This window comes from Suricata suricatta, chromosome 8 (assembly GCF_006229205.1).
Source record: "Suricata suricatta isolate VVHF042 chromosome 8, meerkat_22Aug2017_6uvM2_HiC, whole genome shotgun sequence".
NCBI lineage: Eukaryota > Metazoa > Chordata > Mammalia > Carnivora > Herpestidae > Suricata > Suricata suricatta.
In genome coordinates, this window is record NC_043707.1 from 16,828,967 (window position 1) to 16,856,516 (window position 27,550).

General features: G+C 48.7%; 1 protein-coding gene across 2 annotated transcripts; it reads left to right on the forward strand.

Annotated features, from left to right (window-relative positions):
- The first annotated feature begins 859 nt into the window (after window positions 1–859).
- Window positions 860–27,056, forward strand: SCNN1G (sodium channel epithelial 1 gamma subunit). 2 transcript variants are annotated; one of them, XM_029948017.1, is made up of 13 exons: window positions 860–948; window positions 4,879–5,226; window positions 7,009–7,318; window positions 8,757–8,947; window positions 9,924–10,027; window positions 12,437–12,600; window positions 20,387–20,485; window positions 22,105–22,222; window positions 22,985–23,063; window positions 23,146–23,203; window positions 23,400–23,461; window positions 25,202–25,277; window positions 25,574–27,056. In XM_029948017.1, the coding sequence occupies exons 2-13, from the start codon at window positions 4,910–4,912 to the stop codon at window positions 25,934–25,936; spliced, it is 1,941 nt and encodes a 646-aa protein (XP_029803877.1). In that variant the 5' UTR covers window positions 860–948; window positions 4,879–4,909; the 3' UTR covers window positions 25,937–27,056. The 2 variants fall into 2 exon arrangements, with proteins under 2 accessions (XP_029803877.1, XP_029803878.1); XM_029948018.1 differs by lacking the exon at window positions 20,387–20,485.
- Window positions 27,057–27,550: the final 494 nt, after the last annotated feature.

Below are 27,550 nucleotides of genomic sequence, written 5' to 3' on the forward strand. Positions count from 1 at the left end.
TTTACAATGAACATGTGTTGTTAGAATAATGGTTGAGGTTTTTCTTAGGGGGTTAGAGGTTTTTCTTTAAATAGCTCTCTAAAAATACTGACCTTGCTTCCACTCACTTGGGCAAATGGCCCTTGTATTCAACGTGTGGTTCTTAGACCAACAACAGAGACATCACCTGAAAAGTTAGAAATGCAGATTCTCACCGGTATGCACTTTAAAGTCTGAGAATTCTGCAGGAGAACAGACCGCTTCCTTTCTCTGGACCTGTTTCTTCCCTACTCTAAGGGGCTGTAATCAAGGTGTCTCTATGGTCCCTTCCACTTGCAATTTTTCTAAGCTCATTTCATATCTTATCTGCGTGAGACACTATAAAAAGGCAGCTGAAGAGACCAAAGGATGAGAGAAGCCTGGTTGCAAAGCTCCCACCGCCCACAGGCAGACACAGGTGGGCACTGAAGCAGCTTCCTGTTTCAGGTCAGGGGGGAATCCCTGGGTAAAATGTCAGGGATTTCTCCTGGTGCAGGGGCAGAAGGGCACCCAAGTGGACCAGAATGGAAGGCGTCAGACAGTAACAGGGAGGCAGGAGGCGCTGTGAGGTGCCGGTGGAAGGTGCCGCACTGATCGGGGGGAATGCAGGGTGCCGGATGGCCTCGGGGAGGCGGCAGGCACTGCACCTCGCCACCGCAAGGCCCCGTGCGGGACGCATGAGGACGCAGAGCTGCCTAAAGGCGGCAGGGGGCGCTGCGGAGTCGTGGCCGGCACTTCCCAGGCCGCCGGGGAACTGCACCTGGGCAGGTGGGGGCGGCCCCGAGGGGGCGGGGTTCCAGGGGCGGGGCCCAGGGCCGGCCCACAAGAGCCAGAGGCGGCGGCTGCGGGATGCTCGCGCTGTACGGAGAGCCGAACGGAGCGCACCGGTTCGCGCACGCCCGAGCCCCAGACTCTTCGGAACTGAGCGAGGTGAGCCCAGCCGGGTCGGGTCGCACTAGCTTGGGAGTTTCAGGCACCGAAGCGGCCGCGGGGCCGGGTGGCTTCTCGGACGCCGTCTGCGTGGGCGGCGGTGGAGCTGGCTGGCATCAGCCCGGGGCTGCCTCCCGGTGGCTGGGATGCTAGGACTCCTTCCAACGTCAGTCCGAGTCCAGCCAGCTCTCTGGAGTCTGGCCACGCCATGGCTCGGGACGCAGAGCTGGGGCGACGGGCGTTTCTGGGCTCTGGGGGTCCCGGGCTGCGCCTCTCCTAGTCTCTCCGCCCAGCACCTATTGAGGCCTTGGTGAGACTTGACCGCGATTATTCCTTTCACCCTCTGGAATGTTTTCTCTGGGGTGACTGTGGTTGCAGAAGGAAGCAAACACTTGAATCGGGTTGGTTGGATTCTGTCTGGCTGCTTCAGCAGACATGACTTCTGCCACAGCACAGCGAGTGGTCGCTCTGTGCCGGATGGGCAGGGGCTGTCCAGTCGCCGTGGAGGAGCTCGAGTCCCGCTCCCAGAGCCTGAGGCTTAGCGTCCCTTCCTCGGGCATGGGAGACAGACAAGCTCGGGGGTGGTAGGGTGCAGTAGAGAATCGCTGTCATGAGAGGCCCTGGAATGTGAACAACTCCTTTGAATGCTTGCTATCTGTGTGACCTCGGGCAAGTTATCTAATCACTTTGTACCTCAGTTTCCCCCTCTGTGAAACGGGGACTGTACTAATACCTCATCTAATTATGGGGAGCATTAAACAAGGTAATGTGTCAAAAGAGCTGAGTAGGATGGCAGGAAGTACTAAAGAATCAATAAATGACCGCTGTGATTTTTGCTGCTGTTGCTTTCGTTGTATTATTTGTTACCGTTGGTGGAGCAGCACAGCTAGTAGTTAAAGGCATGGACTCCTGAGTTCAAATCCCAGCTCTGCCACTTTCTAGTGTGACCTTGGACAAGCTACTTAACCTCTCAATGTCTCCATTTCATTTGTGTCATGGGAAAAATGAAGGTGCCTACTTCAGAAGTCTGCTGTGGAAGTGAAATGGGTTAATACCTATAAAGTACTTAAAGAGTGCTCCGTGTCAGCTGCGGACTCTTCCACAAAGGCATCCTGTTTGATCAAGCAGCAAAACCTAGCAGTAACCACATCTTTGCTCTGCTCTGAAGTTGAAACACTGTTTCTGTGCACATTTATCTGTTTTGTGAGGAGCCAGATGGGTTCCCGTTTCTCACCTGTGGCTGCACTGACACTGGGGGCTGATCCATTGGAGTCCAGGTCAGTCCTAGAGAAGGAGATGATGGGGCAGAGGGACCCTAGGGGTTGTCTTCAGGGAGAAGAAGGAGAATTAGAGACAGGAGTGTCCAGAATCTGCAATCCTGAACATTCGCAGAGGAGAAAACCTTCCTTGTGTGGCCATTTTCTTTGACAGGAAATTGAACCTGGACCCAGATTTTTAAACAAACTCTTGCTAAGTTTTTTGCTTTTGAATTGTAGTGAGAGAGGAGGTGAGGGTAGGAAATACTTTAAGTGATAAAACAAAATACTTTACGTTCCTCTTGCTAAGAGACTAGCAGCATAATCTTGAGGGTCGAGAAGGTTTTCTCCAACCCAGTAAGGTGCTATGTGTCTGCGGGAGGGTGGAGGTTGGAGGGAGGTGGCTGTCTCTGGACATCTCACTAGCCTTACCCCCGCCCCTCACACCCAGCACTCTTATTTCCTTTACATCATAAACCTGAAACCCACTAGCATCATAAACTTCAAAGCCTCCCAGCTTTGCCCCAGCTTCCAATTTTAGACAATGTCCCGATGGGGTCAGGTATAACTCTTGAAGTCCAGCACCCTGCCTCAAGAACTTGATGGGATGATCTAAAGCCCTTGCCCCAGACACAGGCCGCCTGGGGGACTGGGGACCAAGTTAAGGTACACCCTACTTTGCCTCTGTCACCAATGGCAGGCATAGAAAGCATAGAGTTTCCTGGGGCGCCTAGGTGGCTCAGTTGGTTAAGCAGCCAATGCTTGATTTCATCTCAGATCATGATCTCACGGTTTGTGGGAATGAGCCCTGAGTCAGCTCTGCGCCGACAGCGCCTGCTTGTGATTCTCTCTCTCTCTCTGTCTCGTGCCCTCTCCCATACTCTCTCTCGCTCTATCTCCAAAATAAATAAATAAACTTAAAAGAAAACAAAGACGGAAGAATTTCTGTATACCTACCCTCCCCCCTTTACCAGTGCTCACAACTGTTGGGAGGTGGTTACACTGACTATCCAGAGTTTAGAAATTGAATAGCCCAGGATCCCAGGGCACCTGGGTGGCTCAGTCAGCTCAAGTCATGATCTTGCGGTTTGTGAGTTCCAGCCCCACGGCTGCCTCTGTGCGGACAGCTCAGAGCCTGGATGCAGCCTGCTTCGGATTCTGTGTCTCCTCTCTCTGTCCCTCTCCCCACATGTGTTCTGTCTCTCTTAAAAATAAATATTAAAGAAATAATAGCACAGGATCCTTCTCTTTCCTTCTTCTTTGGGGAGCAGACAGCACCCAGCACAATACCAGGCCCCTCAAAAGCCTGTACCATGGTGGTGAAGGCTGCAAGGTACCAATCCAGTCCTTCCGCTTACTAGCTGTGTGGTCTTGCACAAATGACCTCACCTCTCTGAGCTCATTCTCCTCCTCTATGTCATGAAGGTAATAGTATTGGTTGTTGAAACACAAAATGAAATATATGTAGATTATATGTATATAGAGAAACTATATATATATTTATGAGACTGATGAAATTTTATACAGCTATGAGGTGACTCTTTATATATATAATATACAGAATACACAATACACACATATGACTTCATTTCTAAAAAGAATGTTATTCCATGTTGTAAAGTTGCTGTAACTGAAATGCATCATGTACACTGATGAATGTGATAATTTGCTTTCCAACACTTCCCCCAAACAAAGCTGTTATCTCATCAAAGTATTTTCCCCCAACAAGTGATACCTTAGAATCAAGGAAACGGGGCACTGTACCTGGCAAATATTAAGTGGCCAATAGCTGTGGGCTATTGTTTATAAGGTTCTACAGCAAATGCTTGATTGTAAAGAGAAGAAGTTAAATAGAAATGAAACAGAAACCCCACTTGCAGGGCAAGCCAAGGGGAAAAGCCTGGAAAACGTGGCTAGGAGTGGACCGAACAGGATCTAAGTTGACTGCCAAGAAATTCTTTTGACAGATTGCATCTGTCAGAAGAGACTTGCAGTGTGTTTGCTCAGTACCAGACACTGGCTAGGCACCAGGGGGTCGGTAAGATAGGAATGCCGCCCTCCATGGGGCGCCTGGGTGGTTCAGTCGGTTAAGCGTCCGGCTTCGGCTCAGGTCATGATCTCACGGTTCGTGGGTTCGAGCCCCGCATCGGGCTCTGTGCTGACAGCTAGCTCAGAGCCTGGAGCCTGCTTCAGATTCTGTGTCTCCTTCTCTCTCTGACCCTCCCCTGCTCTCACTGTCTCTCTCTGTCTCTCAAAAATAAATAAAAAGCATAAAAAATAAAAGGCATGCTGCCCTGCAGGGGGCCACGTGGGAGGAAGCAGTGAGGTGCAGGTGGCCGATAAGACACGTGCAGAGGCTGAGGTGTGGAGGGCTCCTCCTCCAGGCACCCAGGGCAAAGGTCCTTCAAACCAGCGATTCATGGGTTCAACCCAACACAGCTGGGCCTGGGGGCTGCATGAGGAAGAAAGCAACCCTTGGGCAGCTGTGGTGGCCCAAAAAATCAAATATCCTGGAAAAAGGGACTGGGACCTCAAAATGCAGACTGTCCAGCCCACAGAGGGACAGAGAAAGGTGGCCTCTGAGGGCACGTGGGCTGGTGTCTCCCCGGAGTCTGGCCTGACCCTGGAGGCCAGGGAGCGTGAGGTCACCCGCTTTTCTTCTCTGCCCCTCCAGCTTGCCTGGCCCTCCAAGTCCCATCCTTGCCATGGCTCCTGGAGAGAAGATCAAAGCCAAAATCAAGAAGAATCTGCCCGTCAAGGGGCCCCAGGCGCCTACTATCAAAGAGCTGATGCGGTGGTACTGCCTCAACACCAACACCCATGGCTGCCGCCGCATCGTGGTGTCCCGCGGCCGCCTGCGCCGCCTGCTCTGGGTCCTCTTCACCCTGACGGCCGTGGCCCTCATTTTCTGGCAGTGCGCACTCCTCATCTCCTCCTTCTACACCGTCTCTGTCTCCATCAAGGTCCACTTCCAGAAGCTGGATTTCCCTGCCGTCACCATCTGCAACATCAACCCTTACAAGTAAGAGAGGCAGGAGCAGGGATATGGAGTGGGGGGCCAGGTCCCCCTCACCCCCCAAGGCTGGAGCCCCACTCAAAGATGACACGCACCAGCCCACAGGGAGGATTTTTAGAAATCTGAATTTTCTGCCAACATTGGTAAACTCCCTCCTCCAGGTTCTAAATCTGTCCCAAGTTGTCAATCTATCAGCTGCTTCTGAGACTGACTAGCTCAGGCCTACTGGAGCGGAGTCCGCAAGGGTCAGTTTCACTAGGGGTGGGGTGGGTCCCGGAATGTGCTAGAACCACCTCCCACCCCAGGCACCTGTGAATGCACACACACACACACACACACACGTATGCGCACACAGCCTAGCTTAGCCATTTCCCCCTAAGCCCTCTAAACTCACACCCTCACTGTCCCCGAAACATGAGCTGGAGGCTGACTCAGAAGTGACACCCAGGTGACTTCCAGAAGCATCTCAGCTGCCCCAAACCCTCATGTGAGTGAACCCAGCCCCACTAATTGAGATCACCGGGCTCTGGGCAGGATCAGCCCTTGGTACTGCCCTGTTTTCTGCCACAGGGCCTGTTCTAAATGGGTCACTGGAGTTGTGCTCAGGATCATTGAAAACTGATCTGGGAGGCAGGTCAGAATCTGGCAGAATTCATCTGAGCAGGTGTGGGCGTGGGGAGAAGGGAGGAGCAGGGGAGGAAGAGTGTCAGAGGAAACTAACTGGACAAAATCAGAATCAGGTCTAAGCCTCATTCTCCACCTCAGAGTCTTGTCCCTCCCTCCCTTTCTTCGATCTACCATTTGTACCTGAGTCATTTACTCAGAGTCTACAAGTTGGCATGCACTGTACTAGAGTCTGGGGCATGGAACTGAGCAACCCAACACAGTCCTGGTCCTGTAGAGTTGAGTTGTAGTGGAGGAGTGAAATATTAGCAAATATAATTACATTAATAAAATTAATAGTGACTCTTTACCTACATGCACACATGATAAACTCATTGAATCTTTCCAGTGATCTCATTTTATAGGTGAGAAAACTGAGACACAAAAAGGCTAAACGACTTGTCCAAGGTCCCATATCCAGAAGCAGGATGGGGAACAGGACCCCAGGGAGTTTGACTCCAGAGTTTATACACTCAATCACAATGCTGTGTCGTCTGTGCAGGGACAAAGGTGCAGAGAGAGGAGGCAGGGGGGCAGCTGGGAGGGAGGCCAGGGCCACCTGTATGATGGAGATTTGAAGATGACCCTGTGCTTCATGTGGCCAATGCCTGTATCATTCTTCTGTGTTCCTGGCGGTTATCAAAGTGACAGTGATACCTCTTCTGTCCCAGGACTGATTAGAGGGGAAGCGGTGTGCAGGGGCAAGTGTGCTGGGTGGAGATGGAGCTGGTCCCCTGGACCCACTTCCAGTTAGCAGTCATTGTCCTCACCGTGGCTGGTTTATGGGAGGTACCTTACAGTCACCACTCCAGAAATGCGGGTTGGGGCAAACTTACCAACACACCCCAAGAACAAGCAGATGGTGGTGGCAGAAATGAAGCCATGAGAAGTCACACAAGGGTCACACAGGAGCCTGTCACCATTTATTCAAGCGAATAGTCACTTTGGATGGGGCAGATCATGAAAGGCCTCTTTGGCCAAGGAGGTAGTGAAGAAGTGAGCCCACGGCTCACACACACACACACACACACACACACACGTGCGCCTGGAAAGCAGAGGGGAGAAGTACGAGCTCTCTGTCAGGGGAGCTTCCCCTCTCCCTGACTCCTCCCTCCCCTTTGGCAGGTACAGTGCAGTGCGGGACCTTCTAGCCGACTTGGAACAGGAGACCAGAATGGCCTTGAAGAACCTGTACGGCTTTCCAGAGAATAAGTCTCGAAAACGCCGAGAGGCAGAGTCTCGGGCCTCAGCTTGGGAGGGCACACAGCCCAAATTCCTCAAACTGGTCCCACTGCTGGCTTTCAGTCAGGATGACACCAGCAAGGCCAGGGACTTCCTCACAGGGCGGAAGCGGAAAGTCAGTGGGAGCATCATTCACAAGGCATCAGGTGTCATGCATGTCCACGCGTCCAAGGAGGTGGTGGGATTCCGACTGGTGAGATGCATGTCCTCATAGCTGGGGTCATGGGATGGGCTCGAGATGGTGGGTCCAGGACGGTTTCTCCTTTGCCACTGTCCCTATGGTCCCACTCAAAGAAATACACCCAGTTAAGGCTGGAAATTCTTCAAGCAACTAAAACTGATTTGGACAATATTAAGCAGGAAAAAAAAAAAAACCGTCTTAGAAAGGGACCAGAAGCTCATGGAGGCCTGTCAAAGGACAGAAATTAGGGAAGGTCCAGGGATCTGGGTGGCAAGAGATGGTGAAAAGTCATTTCAGATATGGCTGCTAGAGTTAATAAGCTTTCACTATTTTCAGGCTTTTTGTTAAAGACGGAATCAGATCCCATCTTGGGACTATCTGATGGGCCAAGTTTGGATCAGGTCACCTAACAGAGTGTGAGGTGTCATGATGGACAGTCTCACCAGACTGTATCCAACAAGGGAAAAGATGTTCACCAAACCAAAATTAGAGTACAGACACCAGAAGGAAGAAAATAGATAATAAACAGCAGAAACACCCAATGTTCCCTGCAGTACTTGCCTTTGTGAGCTTCTACGGCCTGACTTTTCTTCTCTCCTTCTTGGTCCCATTTAAGGGGCTCTAAGGAAGCAGCCAGTCACCAAAATCAAATTCCATCATCAGTTTCCTGGGTAAAGGCACTCAATCACCCTACCTCTCCATGCCTCTCTTCTATACCTTCTACCTGGCTTGCCAATTGTGAGACCTCAGAATGCCAGTTACAAATCCTGAAGAAATGGCCTTTCTCTTAATCCTGGAGACTTTTCAAAGTCATCCTGGGTCTTTTCATGTGATACTCTCTTGGCTATCCTTGATAGCAAAATCAGTCCTTCAAAGTCTTTCCTTTTGAGACAGATTCCAAACGCTGTGCGATGAGAACATCAGGCACTTACTACAATCTCCTCTAAAGCTCACATTATTACATATTTTAAATGCTGGTCCTCTCAACTAATGATGGCATTTTGGTCAAGATTCGGTAGGTGAAATAATGGAGATGTCATGCCTTGCTCAAGATCCTGCTGAAATATATATTGAAGTCTGAGTCGAGCAGCCAGATTTCTAGACTGCTGATCCAGTAGAAAATGGCTAGGGGTGGGTAGAAAGTCAGTAGCAATAATCAACCAAAGCCTGGATATCTGGAGATCCTACAGAGGCTGGTTTTTCCTCTCACCTGGTAAGCAGTCACAGGGAGCCATGACAGTGGGACACGTGTCCTTCTCAGCCTCTTCCTCGTCTCCGAGGCCGATCAGTCTCAGCACTTTGAAGTAAGAGGAAGCCTATCCTTGCTTCAGGTGCCCCTCCTGTCCCTCTGAGTGTCTGGTCTAGGGTCCCAGGTCCTCATCCTTACTGTACTTCTCAAGGCCAGTGATAGTGCCAGTGACTTCAGCCTACCATCTCCTCTTATTCACAGTGTTCAAATGACACGTCCAAATGTGCCGTCTACACCTTCAGCTCGGGGGTCAATGCCATCCAGGAGTGGTATAAGCTGCACTACATGAACATCATGGCACAGGTCCCTCTGGAGAAGAAAATCAACATGAGCTACTCTGCTGAGGAACTGCTGGTCACCTGCTTCTTTGACGGCATGTCCTGCGATGCCAGGTCAGGAGAGGAGGCTGCCCTCTTAGCTCTGAGGATCTGTGGCTCTGAGCCCCAAGGCCCTAGCCTGCACCTGCAGCGCGGCTATGGGGCTTGGGAGTGAAAGATGCTCTTCTCACTGACTCTGCCCTTTGGAAAACAGCTTACATGGGATCTAGGCTCTAGAGTCACTGAGGAAAATAGAGATGGCATAGAGTCAAAATATCTTTGAACTCATTAAGTTACTCATAAAAACAGAGTGGTTGATGGTATATGTGTAACCTTGTATACCACCATCATGCACACCAATGATTGAGAACTCCTGATCATGCACAAAGGAAGAAATGAAGGAAGGAGAGGTGGGAAAGAAAGAGGAAGAAAGATCTATATACAGATGGCTGAGCTTTCAAACAGTTCTGCCTTTAAGATAACACTCAGATCCCTGGTGGTAACTGAGCAGTGCTGGGACATTCTAGAGTGTTCCTGCCAATCCAAAAGCCTTACTTCATTCTTCTTAAATGCTAAGGCTTTCTATGTTAGTAGATATATTGGTCTTTATGAAACTGAGTGATTGGAATCATATCTGCATGAGGGTTGGGTTTTAAAATCAGTCTAAGGACACATGTGATGTAGTTCCTTCTCTGGGGATCATTTCCTGGTGTTGGAATGAAAAATGTCATGCATTGGCTGAGAAATTTATGAGTAGAGGAATTTGGGGCAGACATGGGGCACAAGAAGAGCCACATCAGGATGAAGACAGAGCTGGGAGGATTAAGATGGGGGAACAAAGCAAAGAATAGTCCTACATCAATGTGTGTCAGCTGGGTGAGGGGCTTTATTTGTGGTTTATCAGACAGAAGGTGAGGAATTAAGTCTTGTCTATTATCCATTGTCCACAAAAGAGAGTTGACCCCATAAACCCTTCCCATCTAGCCTTTAGCTCAGATACATGAGGGGAGTTTCCACTAACGCTCTTTCTGACCTGTATTTTTCCTCATAGAAACTTCACACTTTTCCACCATCCAATGTATGGGAATTGCTACACGTTCAACAACCGAGAAAATGAGACTATCCTCAGCACCTCCATGGGGGGCAGTGAATACGGTAAGGAAATCTACACCAGCAGTGAGCATCCTGACAGGAGGACAGTGGGTGACTGAGCATTCCAGAAATGTGGGATCCCTTCACCGGCCAGAAACCAGGGACACCACTTCCCCTTTTGCTGTACTGTTTCTATCAGCTTCCACATTGGCGCTTCCTTTCTTTTTCTTTTCTTTTCTTTTTTTTTTTTTTTTGTCTCCTCTTTACTTTTGAGAGAGAAACAGTGGCATCACTGGGGTTTCTTCTCCTGGCAAACCACTCTGGCTCAGGCTTGCAGCTGGAATGAGTAATGCAGGGCAGGCACCTTCAGGCAGACTTAAACCCAGATAGCTGACCAGGAGGTTAGGGAGGCAAACATACCTTTATCTTGGTTAAGATCACACATTCTGGAGCCAAAACCCATGGCTCTGCCACTCACTGTGTGACCCTGTACAAGTTATTGTGCTTCAGCTGCACAGTGGGAATCATGATAATGTCTCTGCTAGAGGGTTTTTGAGAGGACTTCATATATGCAGAATGCTTAGAATAAGTCCTGGCACATGCTGTGCTAGTCTGCTCAGGCTGCATAACAAAATATCATGGACTGAGTAGCCTAAACAACAGAAATTTATTTAGTTTCTGTTCTGGAGGCTAGGGACCCAGGGTCAAGATGCTGGTAAATTTGGTTTCTGGGGAGATCTCTCTCCCTGGCTTGCAGACAGCTGGCTTCCTGCTGTGTGCTCACCTGGCCTTTCCTCTAAGGCAGAGACAGAGAGCGAGAAAGCTCTGGTATCTCCCCCTCTTATAAGGACACCAGCCCTATGGGATTGGGGCCCTCCTTATGACCTCATTTAACCTTTATTATCTCCCTAAAGGGCCACACTATGGGGTAGGATTTTAACATACAGATTATGAGAAGAACACAATTCAACCCTTAACACCCACGGACACACAACAAATGCTCGTTGTGTGTTGTCATTACTACTGTTGGTACCATTACTACTCCTACCACCACCACCGCCAATAGTACCATTACAACCTCCAGTACTATTACCACTGCTCTCACTAGGGTGACTTCTGCAGGGAAGGCAGGAAACAGATGGGCCTGGTAAAGTCCTAAGCAAATTGAACATGAGTTGACACACAAATATCCTCCCACAAGGAAACGCAGGAAAACCCCATATTGACTCCTAGCCTTTGCTACTGTGTAGTCTGTATCTTTACCAAGTCTGCAAGATCCAGGGCACGTACTTTAGTGGAATGAAGTAGTCTGGGAACTGGGAGCAAAGAGTGCAGAATCCAGGCTCTGCTGCATATGTCCTGTGTGACCTTGAGCAAATCACTTCTACTCATTTATTTACAAATGAAAGAAGTCAGAATGACCTCTCAAAGTTTCCTTCTGTCAATCCATATAGGCCATGAGCTCATTTGCTCTGCCATTCACCAAACATTTATTGAGTGCCTGCTGTGTGCCTGGTTCTCTTCCAGGTATCAGAGACCCTTCCAGGTAGCTTGAATGATAGTGGGGAAAGACAGACAACAAATGAATGAACAAGCACATAGACATTATCTGATTATAAAGCCTAGTGAGGACTATGAGAAAAATAAAGTAGTGAAGGGCAAGGGGGTGTTGGGGTTTCAAATAAGGGGCCAGAAAGGCATCCATGGAAAGAGTTTGTTAGGGGTGAGAAGATCCATATTACGATCCCCAGAAGAGCATTTGGGGCGGTAGCAAGTACAATAAACCTCTCAAAGGAAATGAATTTGATATGCTCTAGAAACAGAAAGAAGTCCAGTGTGCTTGGAGCTTCTTGAGAGAGCAGGGAGGGGGATGACAAGGGAAACACAGGCAGGGCTGCATCGTGAAAGACATGGCAGCCACGGTCAAGTTTACAGATTTTATTCTATGGCGTTTCCCCGTGTATCCAGTGAGATGCTGCTGAAGGGTTTCAGACAAGGGAGTGACCTGATCGGATTTCCAATTTTAAAAGATCCCTCTGGCTGCAGGGTGCAGAATTGCCAGGATAGGAGGTGAAGTATGAAGAGAAGTTAGACCAAGGATCAGATACTCCATTAGTGCTTTTCTCTAAGGGCTTAAGCAGCCACCGCACTGCACGTCCACGTGGGTGCTCTGCAAAATCCCCCATCTCAAAGAACCATGTCAAGATGCATGTTTTTGGATCAAATAGCAGTTTATTGCTCAGCAGAACTGCAGCAGTGACACTGTTTTGGGGGGACACAGCAGTGAGCAAGTCAGGCACCCCCCCCTCACTTCCCTTCTCCATGAAGCTTCCAGTCTAGCCCTGTCTACCTTTCACTATGTTGGAAATACCTGCCTCTTGGTTTTGAGACTCCCAAAGCAGCGGGAGATGGAGGCTACCAACAGGGAATGTTGAATGAACCTTTGACCACAGCAGCCTCTTCTCCTCTCAGGGCTGCAGGTGATCTTGTACATCAACGAAGAGGAATACAATCCCTTCCTGGTGTCCTCCACCGGGGCTAAGGTGATTGTGCATCGGCAGGATGAGTACCCCTTCATTGAGGACGTGGGGACGGAGATCGAGACAGCAATGGCCACCTCCATCGGTATGCATCTGGTAAGAGAACATTCTGATTTCTGTAGGGGAATCAAAGATTACAGATTCCTTTTTCTTTCTTTCTTTCTTTCTTTCTTTCTTTTCTTTTCTTTTCTGTCTTTTTTTTTCCCTCAAGGAAAACCAGTAAGGTAGTAAGGTTCAGCTTGTGGAACAGCATGCTGGTTTCAAAAGGAAGCGTAAGCTTGTACTTTCTAATCGTTCCTGCAACGATCATTCCAGTCATTATACTAAAAGCCATCTTTGTATCTTCTGTGTGGACGAACAAGGACGCAGGATTCCGTTTTCAGAAAGAGTCGAAAGAACCTTCTTTATTGCAAAAACACTAGCATTTATTTACGGGAACTATGTTGAAAGCAAAGCATCAGAAACCAACTCTGTTTGTCACTAGTATAAATAGAGCAGATTAACACCTTTCTTTCTGGGCCACTTAAAGGTCTATGAGGCATGTAAGCCACTCCGTAAGGACTAATGGGAAGTCACTGGGCCATCAAAGCTCTATTTAGCCAATATTTATCCATCAATTTCACTTCATTTACCAACAACCCCCTTTTCCCTCAAGTCTTTGACCCTCTCTGACCTCCCTGGATGCCAAGAACACTCATACCTGTCAACAGAAGCACATCTGGGCCGCAGACTCTAATGCCCAAGTCAACCATGCCCGATGGGAGCAGAAGGAGAAGACAAGGAGTGTGCTCCAATGCCCCCAGCCACTCCAGTACTTATACAGTTTTCTTGATTGTAGGGCTGGGGTCTTTCTATGCCAGTAAGCTCTCCACCTTTTGTCTTCATTCCTTGTAAATCTATCCTCCAGAGCAGTGGTATCCAAACTGGATTGATCATCAGACTCAGATCCACTGACTCAGAATCTCTGGGAGATAAGCCCAAGATCTGTGTGTTTACCAAACTCTGGTGACTATTCCAAGAGGCAGCAAACTCAGGAACCTCAGCTTTAGAAAGCTGGGTAGTTCAACACGAGAGGAGAAGCAAAGTGTGTCTTCCTAAGCAAGAGGGAAGCTAGAATGACAAAAGCTTTGGCACAGCCATAAATGATGGCTTCGTCCTGAGTTATAAAGTGATACGGTAGGCATTGGGACTTGTATATCCATCCATCACTTGTCCATTCAGCAAGCATTTCCTGCCTGCCTTGACGTGCTGGACACTGGGGCCACATCAGAGTGGAAGACACTGACACTATCCTGTTAGAGCTTAAAGTCCAGCAGAGAGGATCGATAAGAAACAACAAATCAGACAAATGTTTAATTACAATCATCATCAGTACTAACAAGGAGAAATGCAGGATGCATAAGGGGGACGGCTTACCTAGGGCTTTTGTTTAATGAGGGGAAGTGGGGAGTTCATGGGGTGATTTCTTGAGGAAGCAACATTAAGTTGTGGCAGCTGGGATGATAAACTGGCATGGTGATATTCCAGATGAAATCTGTGGCTTCAGTGCCCCATCAAAGGGACAATCCTGGGGGGCGCGGGGGAGAAAGGAAAAGAAAAGAAAAGAAACCCATCAGTCTGGTTCATGGAACCTGAGTGCTCTTGGGAGCCATGTTGTTTAGGGGCTTTGTTCCAACTAAAGAGAGAAATTTGCTCCAACATGAGAAGGGTTGAGTACCAACTCAGACTGTGTGCATACTGATTGCCTTTCCCCTCTCCCTCAAATATTCCCAAGCCCAACCTATGAAACTGGCTTGAAAAGACTTTGGGGTATCCCTTAAGGGTCTGGGTCACTGATTCCTTTATTTACTGGGATTGCAAAACCCCCTAATCAGAATAGTGGACATTTTCACCTAAAATTTCCCATGCAGTTTTATCTGCACCCCGAATAAGAACTTGGGATTTGTAATATATGCTATCCTTTAAAACATGTTTATTACCTATCCTTTTGCCCCCTCCTGCCCTTCTGCCCCTCACAGTGCTTGCAGACTTAGAGGAGAGGGTTGAGAGCTTGGAAAAGTACAAGAACTAGGGAATTCTGCACTCTAATTTTCTTAACATGTATATTAATGTATGTATATATTCCTTTTTAAGTTTATGTATTTAATGTTTTTTAATATATTTTTGAAAGAGAGAGAGAGAGAAAGAGAAAGAGAGAGAGAGCATGAGCAGGGGAGGGGCAGAAAGTGAGGGAGACACAGAATCCGAAGACAGGCTCTAGGTGCTAAGCTAGCTGTCAGCACCGAGCCTGATGTGGGGCTCGAACCTATGAACCGTGAGATCATGACCTGAGCCCAAGTTGGATGCTTAACCAACTGAGCCACCCAGGTGCCCCAAATTTATTTATGTATTTAGAGAGAGAGAGAGCATGCACAAGCAGGGGAGGGGCAAAGAGAGAGGGAGGGAGAGAGAATCCCAAGTGGACTCCACACTGTCAGTGCAGAGCTTAGGGAGAGGCTTGAACTCACAAACCATGACCTGAGCTGAAATCAACAGTTGGACACTTCACCAACTGAACCACCCAGCATCCCTGCTTTCTGATTTTCTTCTCTGAGCTTAGAAATACCCACTACCTTGTTAAACAAATGTTTGCTTTAACAATGATTGGTAAACAAAGACATGGGTGGGTTTTTTGCTACACCTAATTTGAGATGTATAAAATCAAAGCCACAGAGCAGGGTCAGTCAGCTCTCTTGCTGATTTATGAGCATTTGGAACAACAAAACGTGATCTTAGGGATTATTAAGAGGTCAGCAGGGGGTCACTAAGAGTAAGTCCAAACAAACTACACTTCCTTCCTTTCTTATTTGTTTATTTATTTTGTTGGATGGGCCTGTTAAGCTGGTATACTCAGTCAGTTGGTTAGGCAGCCGGTTAAAAAATTTACCACCATTCATTGAAGGGCTGTGTGTTCAAAGCACTAGAAATTCAGAGGTGAGCACAACAAAGTATCTCTCTTCAAAAGATCTTGCCTTTAAGACAACACAGCTTTGTAATACAGTTCCCAGCTCTGTGGGAACAGAGACCTTGTCTGTCTTGTTACCAGGCCCAGTACTTAGAACACAGATACCCAGTAAATAATGTTGGTTGGATAGATGGATGTATGGATGGATGTACAGGTGAATGGGAGCCCAGAGAGCAGCTGTTGGTGAAGACTTCCTAGTGGATAGATGCTTGAAGGAATTTGTCAGGCAAACAGTTTCTGGAAGGGCAAAGCAATTACAAAGGGATCACAGGAAGGATTTTAAGCTGAGTGGTGAAACTTTTTGAGAAGTCTCTTTTGCTAAAGTGTAATCAAGGCGAAGTAATAAAGACACTGGAAGGAGCACCTTTACAGTAATTCCAGAAAGAAATGATGAAGACCTTAACTGAGGCAATGGCTGCGGGGATGAGCATAAGTGAATGGATTTGAGATACTACAGCATGGAAGCAACAGGGCTTGACAACCAAGGTCCGTGAGGAAAGGATAGGGGAAGTTAGATTGATGTTTAGGTCTTGGCTTGGGCAGTAGGGTGGATGGAGGGGCCAGGCTCAGAAATAGGGAATGCAAGAGCAGGGACAAACTAGTGGGGGAAAATGACCACTTCCGTTTGGGACGTACCCAAGTTGTACCTTTGGGAAATTAAGGTGAAAATCTCCATAGATGCTATGGACCTGGAGCTCAGGAGAAAAACTGAGGTGGGGGATGGGATGGGCATCTAGCATAATCCCAGCCTTGGAAATAAATGCCATCACCCAAAACCTAACAAAATGTAAATGTTTAAGGGCTGAGCAGAACAAAAATGGAGAAGTCGGGACAGAGAATGAGGAATGGAGGCCAGAAAGTATTGGTGTCAGATAAATCAAAGAAGAGAGTGAACCAAACCACCAAATACAGTTGAGGGGTCATCAACATAAAGGGAAAAAAGTGCTCTCTGGGTTTGGCAACCAAGAGATCATGGGTATTCTTTGCCAGAGAAGTTTTCAGCAGAAGGAGTGGAACAGAAACCAGAGTCCAATGAGCTAGATCATGAATGGGAGATGAGGAAGTGGTAGGAGAGACAGCTCATCTGGGGTGGTGTAAGGCCAAGTCCTGGAGAGAGGGGAGACTTCACTGTCACCGCAAACCCTGCTGTGCATTTGTATCATAAAACATATGCACGTTTCTTTTCACAAGCATATGTGTAACAGGAAGTAAGTGCCTAGCTTTGTGGGGGGCCCGGCTGGCTCAGTCAGTTAAGTGTCCAGCTCTTGATTTCAGTTCAGGTCATGATCTCACAGTTCGTGAGTTCAAGCCCCACATCAGACTCTGTGCTGACATTGTGGAGCTTGCTTGGGATTCTCTCTCTCTCTCTCTCTGCCCCTACGCTGTGGTGCTTGTACTCTTTCTCTCTCTCAAAAATAAATAAAAACTTTAAAAAAACTGCCCAGCTTTGCACTTCAGTTGCATAATCTCAATGTCTCAGTTACCTCATCTGTGAAATGGGGATGATAATAATAATGTTACTTTATAGGCTGGTGAGAATTCAACAAGTTGATTCATGTGCTTCATGAATCAGTGGGAAAACAATGCTTCATACGTGGGAAGTGCTCTAAGAATGTCAGCTATTACTGTATTTTTTTTTTAAGAAAAGAGAGATGAAGGAAGGGAAACATAAATTTGGAGCAAAAAGAGAAGTTAGAAAGGTTTTTCTTGCCTTTAGTGACACTTTCCTTCTTTATGAAATGTTGATCTCTTCCATCTATACACAAAGAGTACTAGTTATTTGCCAGTTGTGTTGGAAATATCTTTCCTGGTCTGTGCTTGCCTTTTAGTTCTCTTTATCTACTATTTCACATGCAAACACATCAAGTGCTTACATAGTCAAAATTTTTGTTTTCTTCTTTAGTCATTATGTTTACTGAGGATTTTCCCTCTTTAAGATCAGATACTGAGCTGAGTTACCTTCTAGTTATTTTATTATTTCATTTGATACTTTAACCCACTAGAATGTTTTTTCTGTAGGATGTGAAGTGGAGAAAAATTCACTACTTCCTCCAAAGAGATAACAGTAGTCCTAACTTCATATATTGAGTAATTATTTTTTCTCCATTGATTAAAAGTATAAACTTTGCCGGATGCAAATAAATTTTAGAATCTCCTACAGTGTAAAAACAGAACAAAAGCAAAAAGAAAGTTAAACCATACTTAACTCCATGGAGGGTATCATACTGCCACCTAGGCTTTTCTCTGGGATAGTTCATACCTTTGAAGAGGTGAGCTGCAGATGCCCGCCTCCCCCAGGATCCTAAGAAGGAAGCAGATAAGATCTGGTCTGATAAAAATGGGCCCTGTTGCTCACACATATACTCACATGCACTTAATCATGCCTACATATACCCCGGCATGCACACACACACACACACACACACACACACCCCTCACCTGTACACATGTATGCACTGACATGCATGCCTACTCACACATGTATACACAAAACTTACATACATTCACATACATATCTACCCCATTCTCATTTTTGTGTCCCTAGAGGTTAGGGATAGATCAGTTCTGAAAAGCTGGTGGTGGAGGAGAGAAAGTGAGGGAGGAAGGGAGAGAAAGAGAGAGAGAGAGAGAGAGAGAGCAAGAGAGCGAGCACAGGAGTGCTGGCCCCATCTGCCTTCCCTCCACCCCCTGTTTCTTTAGAAAGCAACCTGAATAACCCGGGCCCCTGAGTTCAATAAGCATCCTTACAGAGTACGAGGCCATTAAGGACACAAAAGCATAAAAATCAAAAGATGATTTCTCTCAATCAGTTTTCTCGAAGAGACCCATGGGCTGGTCCTCAAAGTAAAAGCTGCTCCCAGCTTACTCAAGAAGACAAATCCTGTCACCTAGATGCCAGGGTCTTGGATTCCACCCCCCCCCCCCCCCAACTCCCCAGGCAGGTAGAGCGTATACCTTCCATACTGGGCTCTGTGGACCGCTCAGCAGTACCCGCGGGCTTGAAGGAACATCTGCCCAGCAAGCCTGCTACTTCAGGAAGCTCAGGGGGTGGCATGGAGTTAAGGTGCCCTTGAGGGGAGCCACTGTCAGCATCTCTGTACCCCATGGCCCAGCCAGCCCTGGCACGTTCTAGAGGCTCTGAATCTGTTAGCCACCCAAGCTATTTGGAGGAGTGAAGTGAGTCTGTTTATTTTGTACTGACACAGAAAGACGCCCACTCTTTGCTTTTAGTGAGAAGGGGAGATTGCAGAGCACAGGCAATGTGTGCGTCATGTCTGCCCGTCGGCCTGTCTGTATACCCGAGCTCTGCTCTGCTCCTCTCCCAGGGAAGAGAGGAGACCAGCCTGTCAGTTTCCCCTTTGCTTCTGTTGTTTAAATGTTTTTAAACGGACACTCTTAATTGCTCTTGAGGTCCCTGTAGCTAATTGAGGGAGACTAATGGTCAGCAAGCAGATAGGTTACAATACAAAGAGTTCACAGTTACTTGTGATGTCTGTGTTTTCTACCTGTGTCAAAATTCTTGATTCTTCCCTCCTCCGCATGCCCCCCCCCTTATCTGTCTTTTTGACCGGTCTTAAAAGAAGAAAGATTTTTTTACCCTTTCACAAATCCGCCATCCATTTCCTCTTTTCTCCCACTCCCAGAAAACAAAACAAACAAGGAAGCTGGCTGTAAGCTGGTTGCAATTTATATTCAATTATCAGTTCCCCTTGGGAGACATTATCTTTTTTTTTAATGGGCTTTTCTGATTTGTTTATTTGCAGTGACAACTGTTAAGCTAGAGCCAAACTTAGTAAAGCGCAAGAAGACATAATAAGGCTTTTTAAAAAAAATTTTTTTATGTCTTTATTTTATTTTGAGAGAGGGAGACAGAGAGTGAGCAGGGGAGGGGCAGAGAGAGGTAGACACAGAATCTGAGGTTCCAGGCTCAGAGCTGTCAGCACAGAGCCCGATGCAGGGCTCGAACCCACGGACTGTGAGATCATGAGCTGAGCTGAAGTCAGCTGCTCAACCAACTGAGCCACCCAGGCGCCCCAATTTAATAAGGCTTTTGAACTGAGCTACAATTCTCTTACCTCCTCGGACCACATATCATTCTACTCTTGGGCATTCCTTGGCCCTCTCTAAGAAAGTCAGTTTTTCTAAGTCAATTTCTGGGACTAGAAGATCAGAGGGTAGGAAATGGGTCCCTCACTGGGAGGAGAATCCCATGTAGCACGCAGTCATTGCTTGTCTTTTCCCCCTCCCCGCTCCTGCACCCTCCCAATGGATTCTCCAATGGCTTACTACCATTTTGAAAACCAAATCCAAATCCAGATTTCCCAGCATGGCATAGGAGGCTGCCATGGGTTGGCCTTGGCAGCTCTCTCTGGTTTCATCTTTCTTGTGCTGCATTCCAGCCACCCTGGCCCTGCCCCGCCCCCCCCCCTTAGCCTTCACTGCTTCTTCTGCCTTATCCCCCCTCTGCCACTTTGTAGCAAATCCAGCTCTTTCTTTCCATTCCTTGTTGAGCCAACAGGTCCCTTTGGGAAGACATCTTCCCCAGTCACTCTGGGAAAGAATGTACCCTTCCTTCCCAAGCCCTCCGGTCTCTCTTCCCAGTTTCACTGATCCTAGCCATAATTATCCAAAGTTATAAGGCATTTATTCCTTTTGACCATCTGTCTACCCCACTAGGAAGTAAGCTCCATGAGAGCAGGGAGTGTGTCTACTTTGATCACTGTTGAACCTGTAGTGCCTAGAATAGCACCAGGTACCTAGTGGATGCTCAGTAAGTATTTACTAACTGAATGACTACATGCACGTTCAGCCCCCAGGGGTGCCCCTGTCTGGGTCCTAGGGCAGGGTAGGGCTGAATGTGTGCTGTTGTGATTGCAGACAGAGTCCTTCAAGCTGAGCGAACCCTACAGCCAGTGCACGGAGGATGGAAGTGACGTGCCAATCAGTAATATCTACAATGCTGCATACTCCCTTCAGGTATGGGCGGGAGAGGGCACTCAGCCCTGGGCTGTGGCCTGGACACAGGAGACAGTTATATTTAACCAGGGTGTGTCTGGAGCAGGAACTCTGGTGATAATTCCTGGGGTTCATCCAAAGATCTCAAGAACAAACGATGCCAGCTGGTTCTAGTCCTCTTTAATCCGTCTGTAACCAGAGCTGAATTGATTGCTTGAGGTCTGCATGGAACACAATGTACAGATGAGACAAGCCTGCTTCCTAAATAGGCCTCAGCAAGTGAGGGGCAGGAGAGAAGTAGTCTGGGAGAGGCATTGGCTGACGGGTCAGGAGCCTGGCCTGTGGGCCACTCATGCCCCTCGCTTGCTGATGCCCTTGGGCAGGTGACCCCATCCTTAGCAATCACAGGGGTAGGTTGGATTGGATGAGGGGCTCTTAACTGGCAAATCCCAGCCCTCTTCCAGGCTGCACACCTAGATTTTCCAGCCTGCATCGTGTGTAGAAGTGAGGGAATTTCATAAGAAAACCCAGATTTCCAGCTTCTCTTGAAAAACAAGATCTGGTCGCATTGGGCCAGTATTCCTGCAGTGTAAACAGTGGGTGGAGTTGCCCCGTTAAAGAAGGCATGTGTTCTCGTTCCCCATGGTCCCCACCAACCGCTAGTGTATTACCTGATCAATGACTCCTATGAGCATTTGCGTTTTCAACCCTCTAGTGCGGTCATCTGTTCTGCCTTCTTCTATTCTGCAAGTCTGCAGGTCCCCACCGACTGAGATGCTCAGAGTTCATGAAAATCAGTCCAGTAGAATAAAAAGAGCAGGTGCCCGTGCACACTGGGTCCTGTAGCTTACATCAGAACTGAGCTGAGAGGTGGTAGGGACGCTAAGTGAAAAGAAACTATTAGAGAATGTCTGCTTATAGTAGAAATACAGTCAAACTGAATTTAAGACAGAAAAAGAAAAGAAAACAATTGTGAGGAAAGGAAAGGAAAGTTCAGCTCATTGGAAAGACACTCCCGGATAATATTTAGGGAGAGGCTACCGCGTGCGAGCACTTTACATATATCAATTCATTTCCTGCTCACAACAACCTCGTGAACTAGATATTATTTTACTTATTTTAACAGTGACAAAACCAGAGCATCAGAGAAGTTTAGGAACTTGCCTGGGGTCACACAGCTGGGATGTGGCAAATGTGGGATTTGAGCAGGAGTAGCCTGCCTTCAGAGCCTTCACCATGAGCTTTTATGCTGTAAGCTTTGTGGATATTGTGGTAGCTTAGGATCCCCAAGGATCCCCAAATGGGGAGGGTTGGGGCCTGAAAACAGGAAAGTTGGGGACTGTATTTCTCTGTTTCTCGGCATTCCCTACTCACACGATTGGAAAGCGACCAACCCCAGCCACAGCTCCCGCTCAGCCTGTTCGCCCCATCTCACTTCACCTGAATTCTCAATAACCGCTCTACCCTGGTCCCTTAGGAGTCAGGCCGGCCCCGGCCCAGTCCGCTGTGCCACGAGGGGCACATGAATGCAGTCTGCCGAGGCTGTGGGAAGCTGACCCCCTGGATGAGGGAAGTGTAGGGAGGGAGCTCTCTGGCATCCCCGTGCAAGGAGATCTGAATCCCTGGGTTTCATCTTTCAGATCTGCCTTCACTCGTGCTTCCAGACAAAGATGGTGGAGAAATGTGGGTGCGCCCAGTATAGCCAGCCACGCCCTCCAGCAGCCAACTACTGCAACTACCAGCAGCACCCCAACTGGAGTGAGTGAGACCCACCCCGGGGGGCAGAGTCGGCCCAGCCCCAGCACCAGCCTGCGCCTTGGCCTTTTGCGGGAGGGAGATATTGGTAGAGAGATGTTAAGCAAAAATTTTACTCCTGTCCCCAAGCCTGGCTGGGATTCTACTTTCCGATTAGGACCAAATGCTGCACCCCAGCCTGTGCTAAGAGGTTGGGCATTTCTAGCAATTCCAGGAGACAGGAACTATTGGTGGTACCTTTTTGCAGAACAGATAACTGAGGCTCAGAATGGTAAAGCAACTTCTCCAAGGTCACACAGCCCTGGGGTAACAGAGCCAGACTCAAAGCAAGGGCAGCTGACCCCCCAACATATGCCCTTAACCTCCACAGTATTCTGGTCTCTCAACATGACAAAGCAGCATTTGTTTCCAGAGAACCAGTGTTTGTAGAAAATGGGAGCAGAGGGGCACCTGGGTGGCTCAGTTGCTTAAGCGTCCGACTTTGGCTCAGGTCATGATCTCACAGTTCGTGGGTTTGAGACCCACGTCAGGGTCTGTGCTGACAGCTCAGAGCCTGGAGCCTGCTTCGGATTCTGTGTCTCCCTCTCTCTCTCTGCCCCTCCCCTGCTTGCACTCTCTCTTTCTCTCTCTCAAAAACAAACATTTAAAAAAATTAGAAAATGGGAGCAGAAATCATGAAAAGGAGTCCCGGAGAGGCACCCTTGGTGACTCCCAGGAAGGGTGCGGTAGCCCCACAGCTCACATGCCCTCTGCTCTGTCCCTCAGTGTATTGCTACTATGAGCTGCACCAGGCCTTTGTCCGGGAAGAACTGGGCTGCCAGTCAGTGTGCCGGGAAGCCTGCAGGTGAGTGCGCTGGAAGGACGGAATCCGCGGGGCCGGGCCGGGCTGGGCCGGCCCTACTCACTCCGTGCCCTTCTCCCCTTAGCTTTAAGGAGTGGACACTGACCACCAGTCTGGCACAGTGGCCATCCACGGTTTCCGAGGTAAGTTATTCTTCCCCATCTTTCCGCTCAATCCTCATCCTGGAGCCTGATGTCCTGCCTGTGTCCTCTGGTCTCAGGGGAGATGCCCAGGGGAGGCCAGGTCGGGGCAGGAGGGGCAGCGGCTGAGAGGGGAGGCACCAGGGCTGGCCTGGCCTCTCCGGGCATCCCCAGGTCACTCCTTCTTTCTCCATCACAGAAATGGTTGCTTCCCGTTCTCACTTGGGACCAAGGCCAGCAAATAAAGAAAAAACTCAACAAGTAAGCAGACCCCCGCCCTGTTTCCTCTGCCTCCACAGGGGCTTCAGCCTCCTTACCCGCTTCCTCACTGCCAAACCCTCTCTTTTCCATTCACTCATTTCTTTATTGAACAAATATTGATCAAGCTTGTGTCAGGAGCCAGGCCCTACTCTAGGCCTGTGGCTCTCAAATGTTTTGACTGTGACCCACGTTATGAAAATAGTTTTCCATTGTGGCCCATTGAATAGATAAATGAGATAAAAGTCTCATGTAACAGCACTTCCTTATGGTGTACAAAGCATTCAGGCTGATTTTCAGACGTGTAAACTGGTACACCCAAACCAACTGTTTACATCCATTCTAACAATCATGGCGCCATTCTCAGTGATTAGTGCCCAGATCAGTTGACAAAGAGTTTGAACATCTCTGTGGCTGCAATCTGATATTTCCTATTCTGTTTCCCTTTGACAGAGGGCTTTGATCACAGCCTAGGAAATTTATTTCATGGCTTCCTGACGTATCTTGACCCGCTGGGAAAAATAGTCCTCTGAGTCATGCAGCTTCTAATCCCACTTAAAATTTCCACATCAAAATTCACTTCCAAGGGAGCTCTAGCAAAAATCAGCCAGGCCAGAGTTCAGGGACCCCAGGGGATGGAGATGAAGGTAGGAGAAGACGGGGCAATTACCACGTGACCTCACGTCTTTCTGGGTCCTTCCCATCTCCACAGTGGAGGTCAGTCGAGCTCCACCATTTATTGTATATACACTAGACACCAGGTGCTATCTGGGGTGCTGGGGGGTACCATGATGACCGAGCAGATGTGATCTCTGCCCCCACGGTGGTGACAGTCTAGTCATAAAGGTAGACTTTGACCCAGCAAGTGCAAACTCTTAAATCAAGCATTGCAAGCCAGTGGCCCCTAGACCAAATCTAACCCCACAAAAGCAACCCATTACTTCTAGCTTTCCTCGAAAGAGCAGAAGTTCTGGAAATAATAAACCTGCATGCTTGTGTAGCGCTAAAGAGCTGAGTCATAGCTGCCCCTTTGGAGTAAGTGTGGACTTTCCAGCTTGCCACAGTTTCATCAGGAGGCAATTTTGTGCAGTGGCTAACAGCATGGACTTTGAAGCTAGATTTTCCTAGGTCTGAATACTGGATCTGCCATTTGTGAGTGGTGTGGTCTTCGGCAGGTTACTTAACCAACCCATGTCTTAGCTTCCACATCTGTAAAAGGGGGATGATTAAAACATAGTGACATATAGAGTTGTCGTGAGCATTCAGCAAGTTAATTCACATAAGGCACTCGGAACGGTGCTTGGCAACACAGGAAGTGTCCAATAAATGCTGGCTGTTATTATGGTCATTATCATTACTACGTTATGCCTAGCCTACCCCACTCATTCATATTACCTGCATGTCTCCTGTGCATATTTGAGATTGCAATCAAACAATCGCAGTATCAGGGCTTAATGAAGAACAGGATGCTATGGGAATATGTAGCTGGGTGGACTGATGTAGTCTGGTTGGGAAATGGTTTTTGAGTGAATGAAGGGCCTACGCAACCAGGCCCAGGCTGGAGATGTGCTATAGGGTTCAGAAGGAGCCACAGGAGCCAGGTTCTAAGATTACCCTGGAGCTCAGAGCCTGGGCCGTGCTGGAGGCTGAGAAGGAGGGAGACAGCCAAGCCGAAGGGCTGGTCATCTGGTAGACGCAAAGACACCTGACTCACCGGGGCCCTGCCTGTTGGAATTTCTACAGGACAGACTTGGCCAAACTCTTGATATTCTACAAAGACCTGAATCAGAGATCTATCGTGGAGAGCCCCGCCAACAGCGTGAGTGACTTCCTTGTAGGATCTGCCCAGGGTCTGCAAATGTGCCCATCTGCTTTGCCTCAGGGAGCAGAGTTAAATGCTAGGGATCCAGCCTGAGCTGCATAGCCACCACAGGCCAGCCAGGACTTGGATCAGATAAGGCAGAGGAAGAGGGGACAGGAAGCCTGCCCACTTCCTCTTCCAAATCCATGTAGGGCCAGGGCTTGCCAGGGGCTCCCTTGGGAATTGGGGTCCCTGCATGAGGCCAAGTTGGAGGGAGGGGCCCTTCTAATGGTGTGGCTTCACTTCCCTTGCAGATCGAGATGCTTCTGTCCAACTTTGGTGGCCAGTTGGGCCTGTGGATGAGCTGCTCCGTTGTCTGTGTCATTGAGATCATTGAGGTCTTCTTCATTGACTCCTTTTCGATCATTGCCCGCCACCAATGGCAGAAAGCCAAGGAATGGTGGGCCCGGAGGCATGTTCCCCCTGGCCCTCAGGGCCTGGACAACCCAGGCCTCGATATAGACGATGATCTGCCCACTTTCACCTCCGCACTGCGCCTGCCTCCAGCTCCAGGGACTGAGGTGCCCGGCACCCCGCCTCCCAGATACAACACCTTGCGTTTGGAGAGGGCCTTCTCCGACCAGCTCACGGACACCCAGATGCCAGCAGAATCTTGAGGCGGGAAGAGGAAGAGAGGTGTAGCTAGGACCCCCAGCCATGGTCTGAGAACTCAGACCCTGTCTCCTGCACACAGAGGGGACCCTTGGCACCCCCTCGGTCTGGGCTTTTCAGAGACATTGACTAAAAATCTGCTTTGAACAACAACACGGGGCCTGGATGCGTGCAGGGGACCCCTTGGGCTCTGCCCAGCAACCCTCAGCCATCCAGGGTGAGAAAGGTCCGGCAGCCCAAACCCCTCACACATCTGCTACGGAAAGAGATGGAGGCCGAAGAAATGGCACCCGCCCAGATGAAGGCCGAAAGTGAAGGCTGACGGAACTTTCACCAGGTCTTGAGAGAGAAAGACTCCTCCGAAGCCCTAAGCCCAGGGTTTCACCCACTTCCCCAGCCTGGGCTGGGGCCCAAGGACATGCCTTTAGGTGTCAAGGCCGGACAAGACTGCCTAGTGACAAAGCCAGGAGGAAGCACCAGCCCTGGAGCTGGTGCTGTCTGTGAATAAACTGTTCTTAGTCGTTGACATTGGGGCAAGGTCTTCTCTGTGCCCTCAGGCAGGGAGCTGGGCCGAGGTCCTAGGAGTGTGTAGTGGGGAGAGTGCAACAGGGTGGGGGGGGGTGTCTGGGGATGTGGCCAGAGGCAGGGGTGGGGCCATGTTCTGGGCAGCCAAGCTAACGCCCCGGGGCCCTTACCCAAGAACAGAAGGGCCCCTTCAAGGGCCTTGCTGGATGGACACCCAGTGGCCCAAGGTATAAAGGATCATCTGATAACTTACCTCAGCTTCTCTCCCTCCCAGGCAAAACACCCCCCCACCCCCCACCACGGCCTGCCCCTCCCCAGCAAGATGCTCACACCTTTCAACGTGATAATACCTAACATGTATTAAGCATACAGTAGGTGTCCAATGTTAGCTCTGCAACAGTGTGCTGGGTGCTGTTCTAAGCACTTAGAGAGGAGCAACTATAACCCGCAGGCCAAATCCTGTTTGTGCTCATGACCTAGGAAGGTTTTCTGTTTCAATTTTAGAGGGTTAAAAATATCAGAAAAGACTGTTCTGTGACTCATGAAAATGATAGAAGATTCCTTTTTCAGTGTCCATAAATAAAGTTTTATTGGAACACAGCCACGCCCATTTATTTGCATATTGTCTGTGTCAGCTGCTGGCAGGAGTTGAGTAGTTGCAACATTGACAGACCCTAGATGCCCAAAGCATAAAATATTTATCCTCTGGCCCTTCACAGAGAAAAATCTGCCAACCTCTGGATTAGCACATTAAGGAGGTCTGATTATCCCATTGTATGGATGAAGAAACTGAGGCAAAGAAAGGCTGTTACTCACCACAGGTGACACAGCTAGGAAGCTGCCAAGCTGGGATTTGAACCCTGGCTGTCGGATCCAGAGCCTGTGCACTTTATCACTCCATCATTTTGCATCCAATCAACATCTGGGCCTTTTTTAAAATGTTTATTTATTTTTAAGAGACAGAGACAGAGCATGAGGGGGGGGGATGGGGTCAGAGGGAGAGGGAGACACAGAATCTGAAGCAGGCTCCAGGCTCTGAGCTGTCAGCACAGAGCCTCACATGGGGCTCAAACTCACAAACTATGAGATCATGA

What these genes read in the sequence shown, in the direction of transcription:
- SCNN1G (XM_029948017.1), top strand. Translation starts at nt 4,910, where the DNA reads ATGGCTCCTGGAGAGAAGATCAAAGCCAAAATCAAGAAGAATCTGCCC. An exon ending in CCTCCATCGGTATGCATCTG is followed by an intron (nt 12,601 to 20,386) that starts GTAAGAGAACAT and finishes TTGTGATTGCAG; the next exon opens with ACAGAGTCCTTCAAGCTGAG. An exon ending in ATAAAGAAAAAACTCAACAA is followed by an intron (nt 23,462 to 25,201) that starts GTAAGCAGACCC and finishes GAATTTCTACAG; the next exon opens with GACAGACTTGGCCAAACTCT.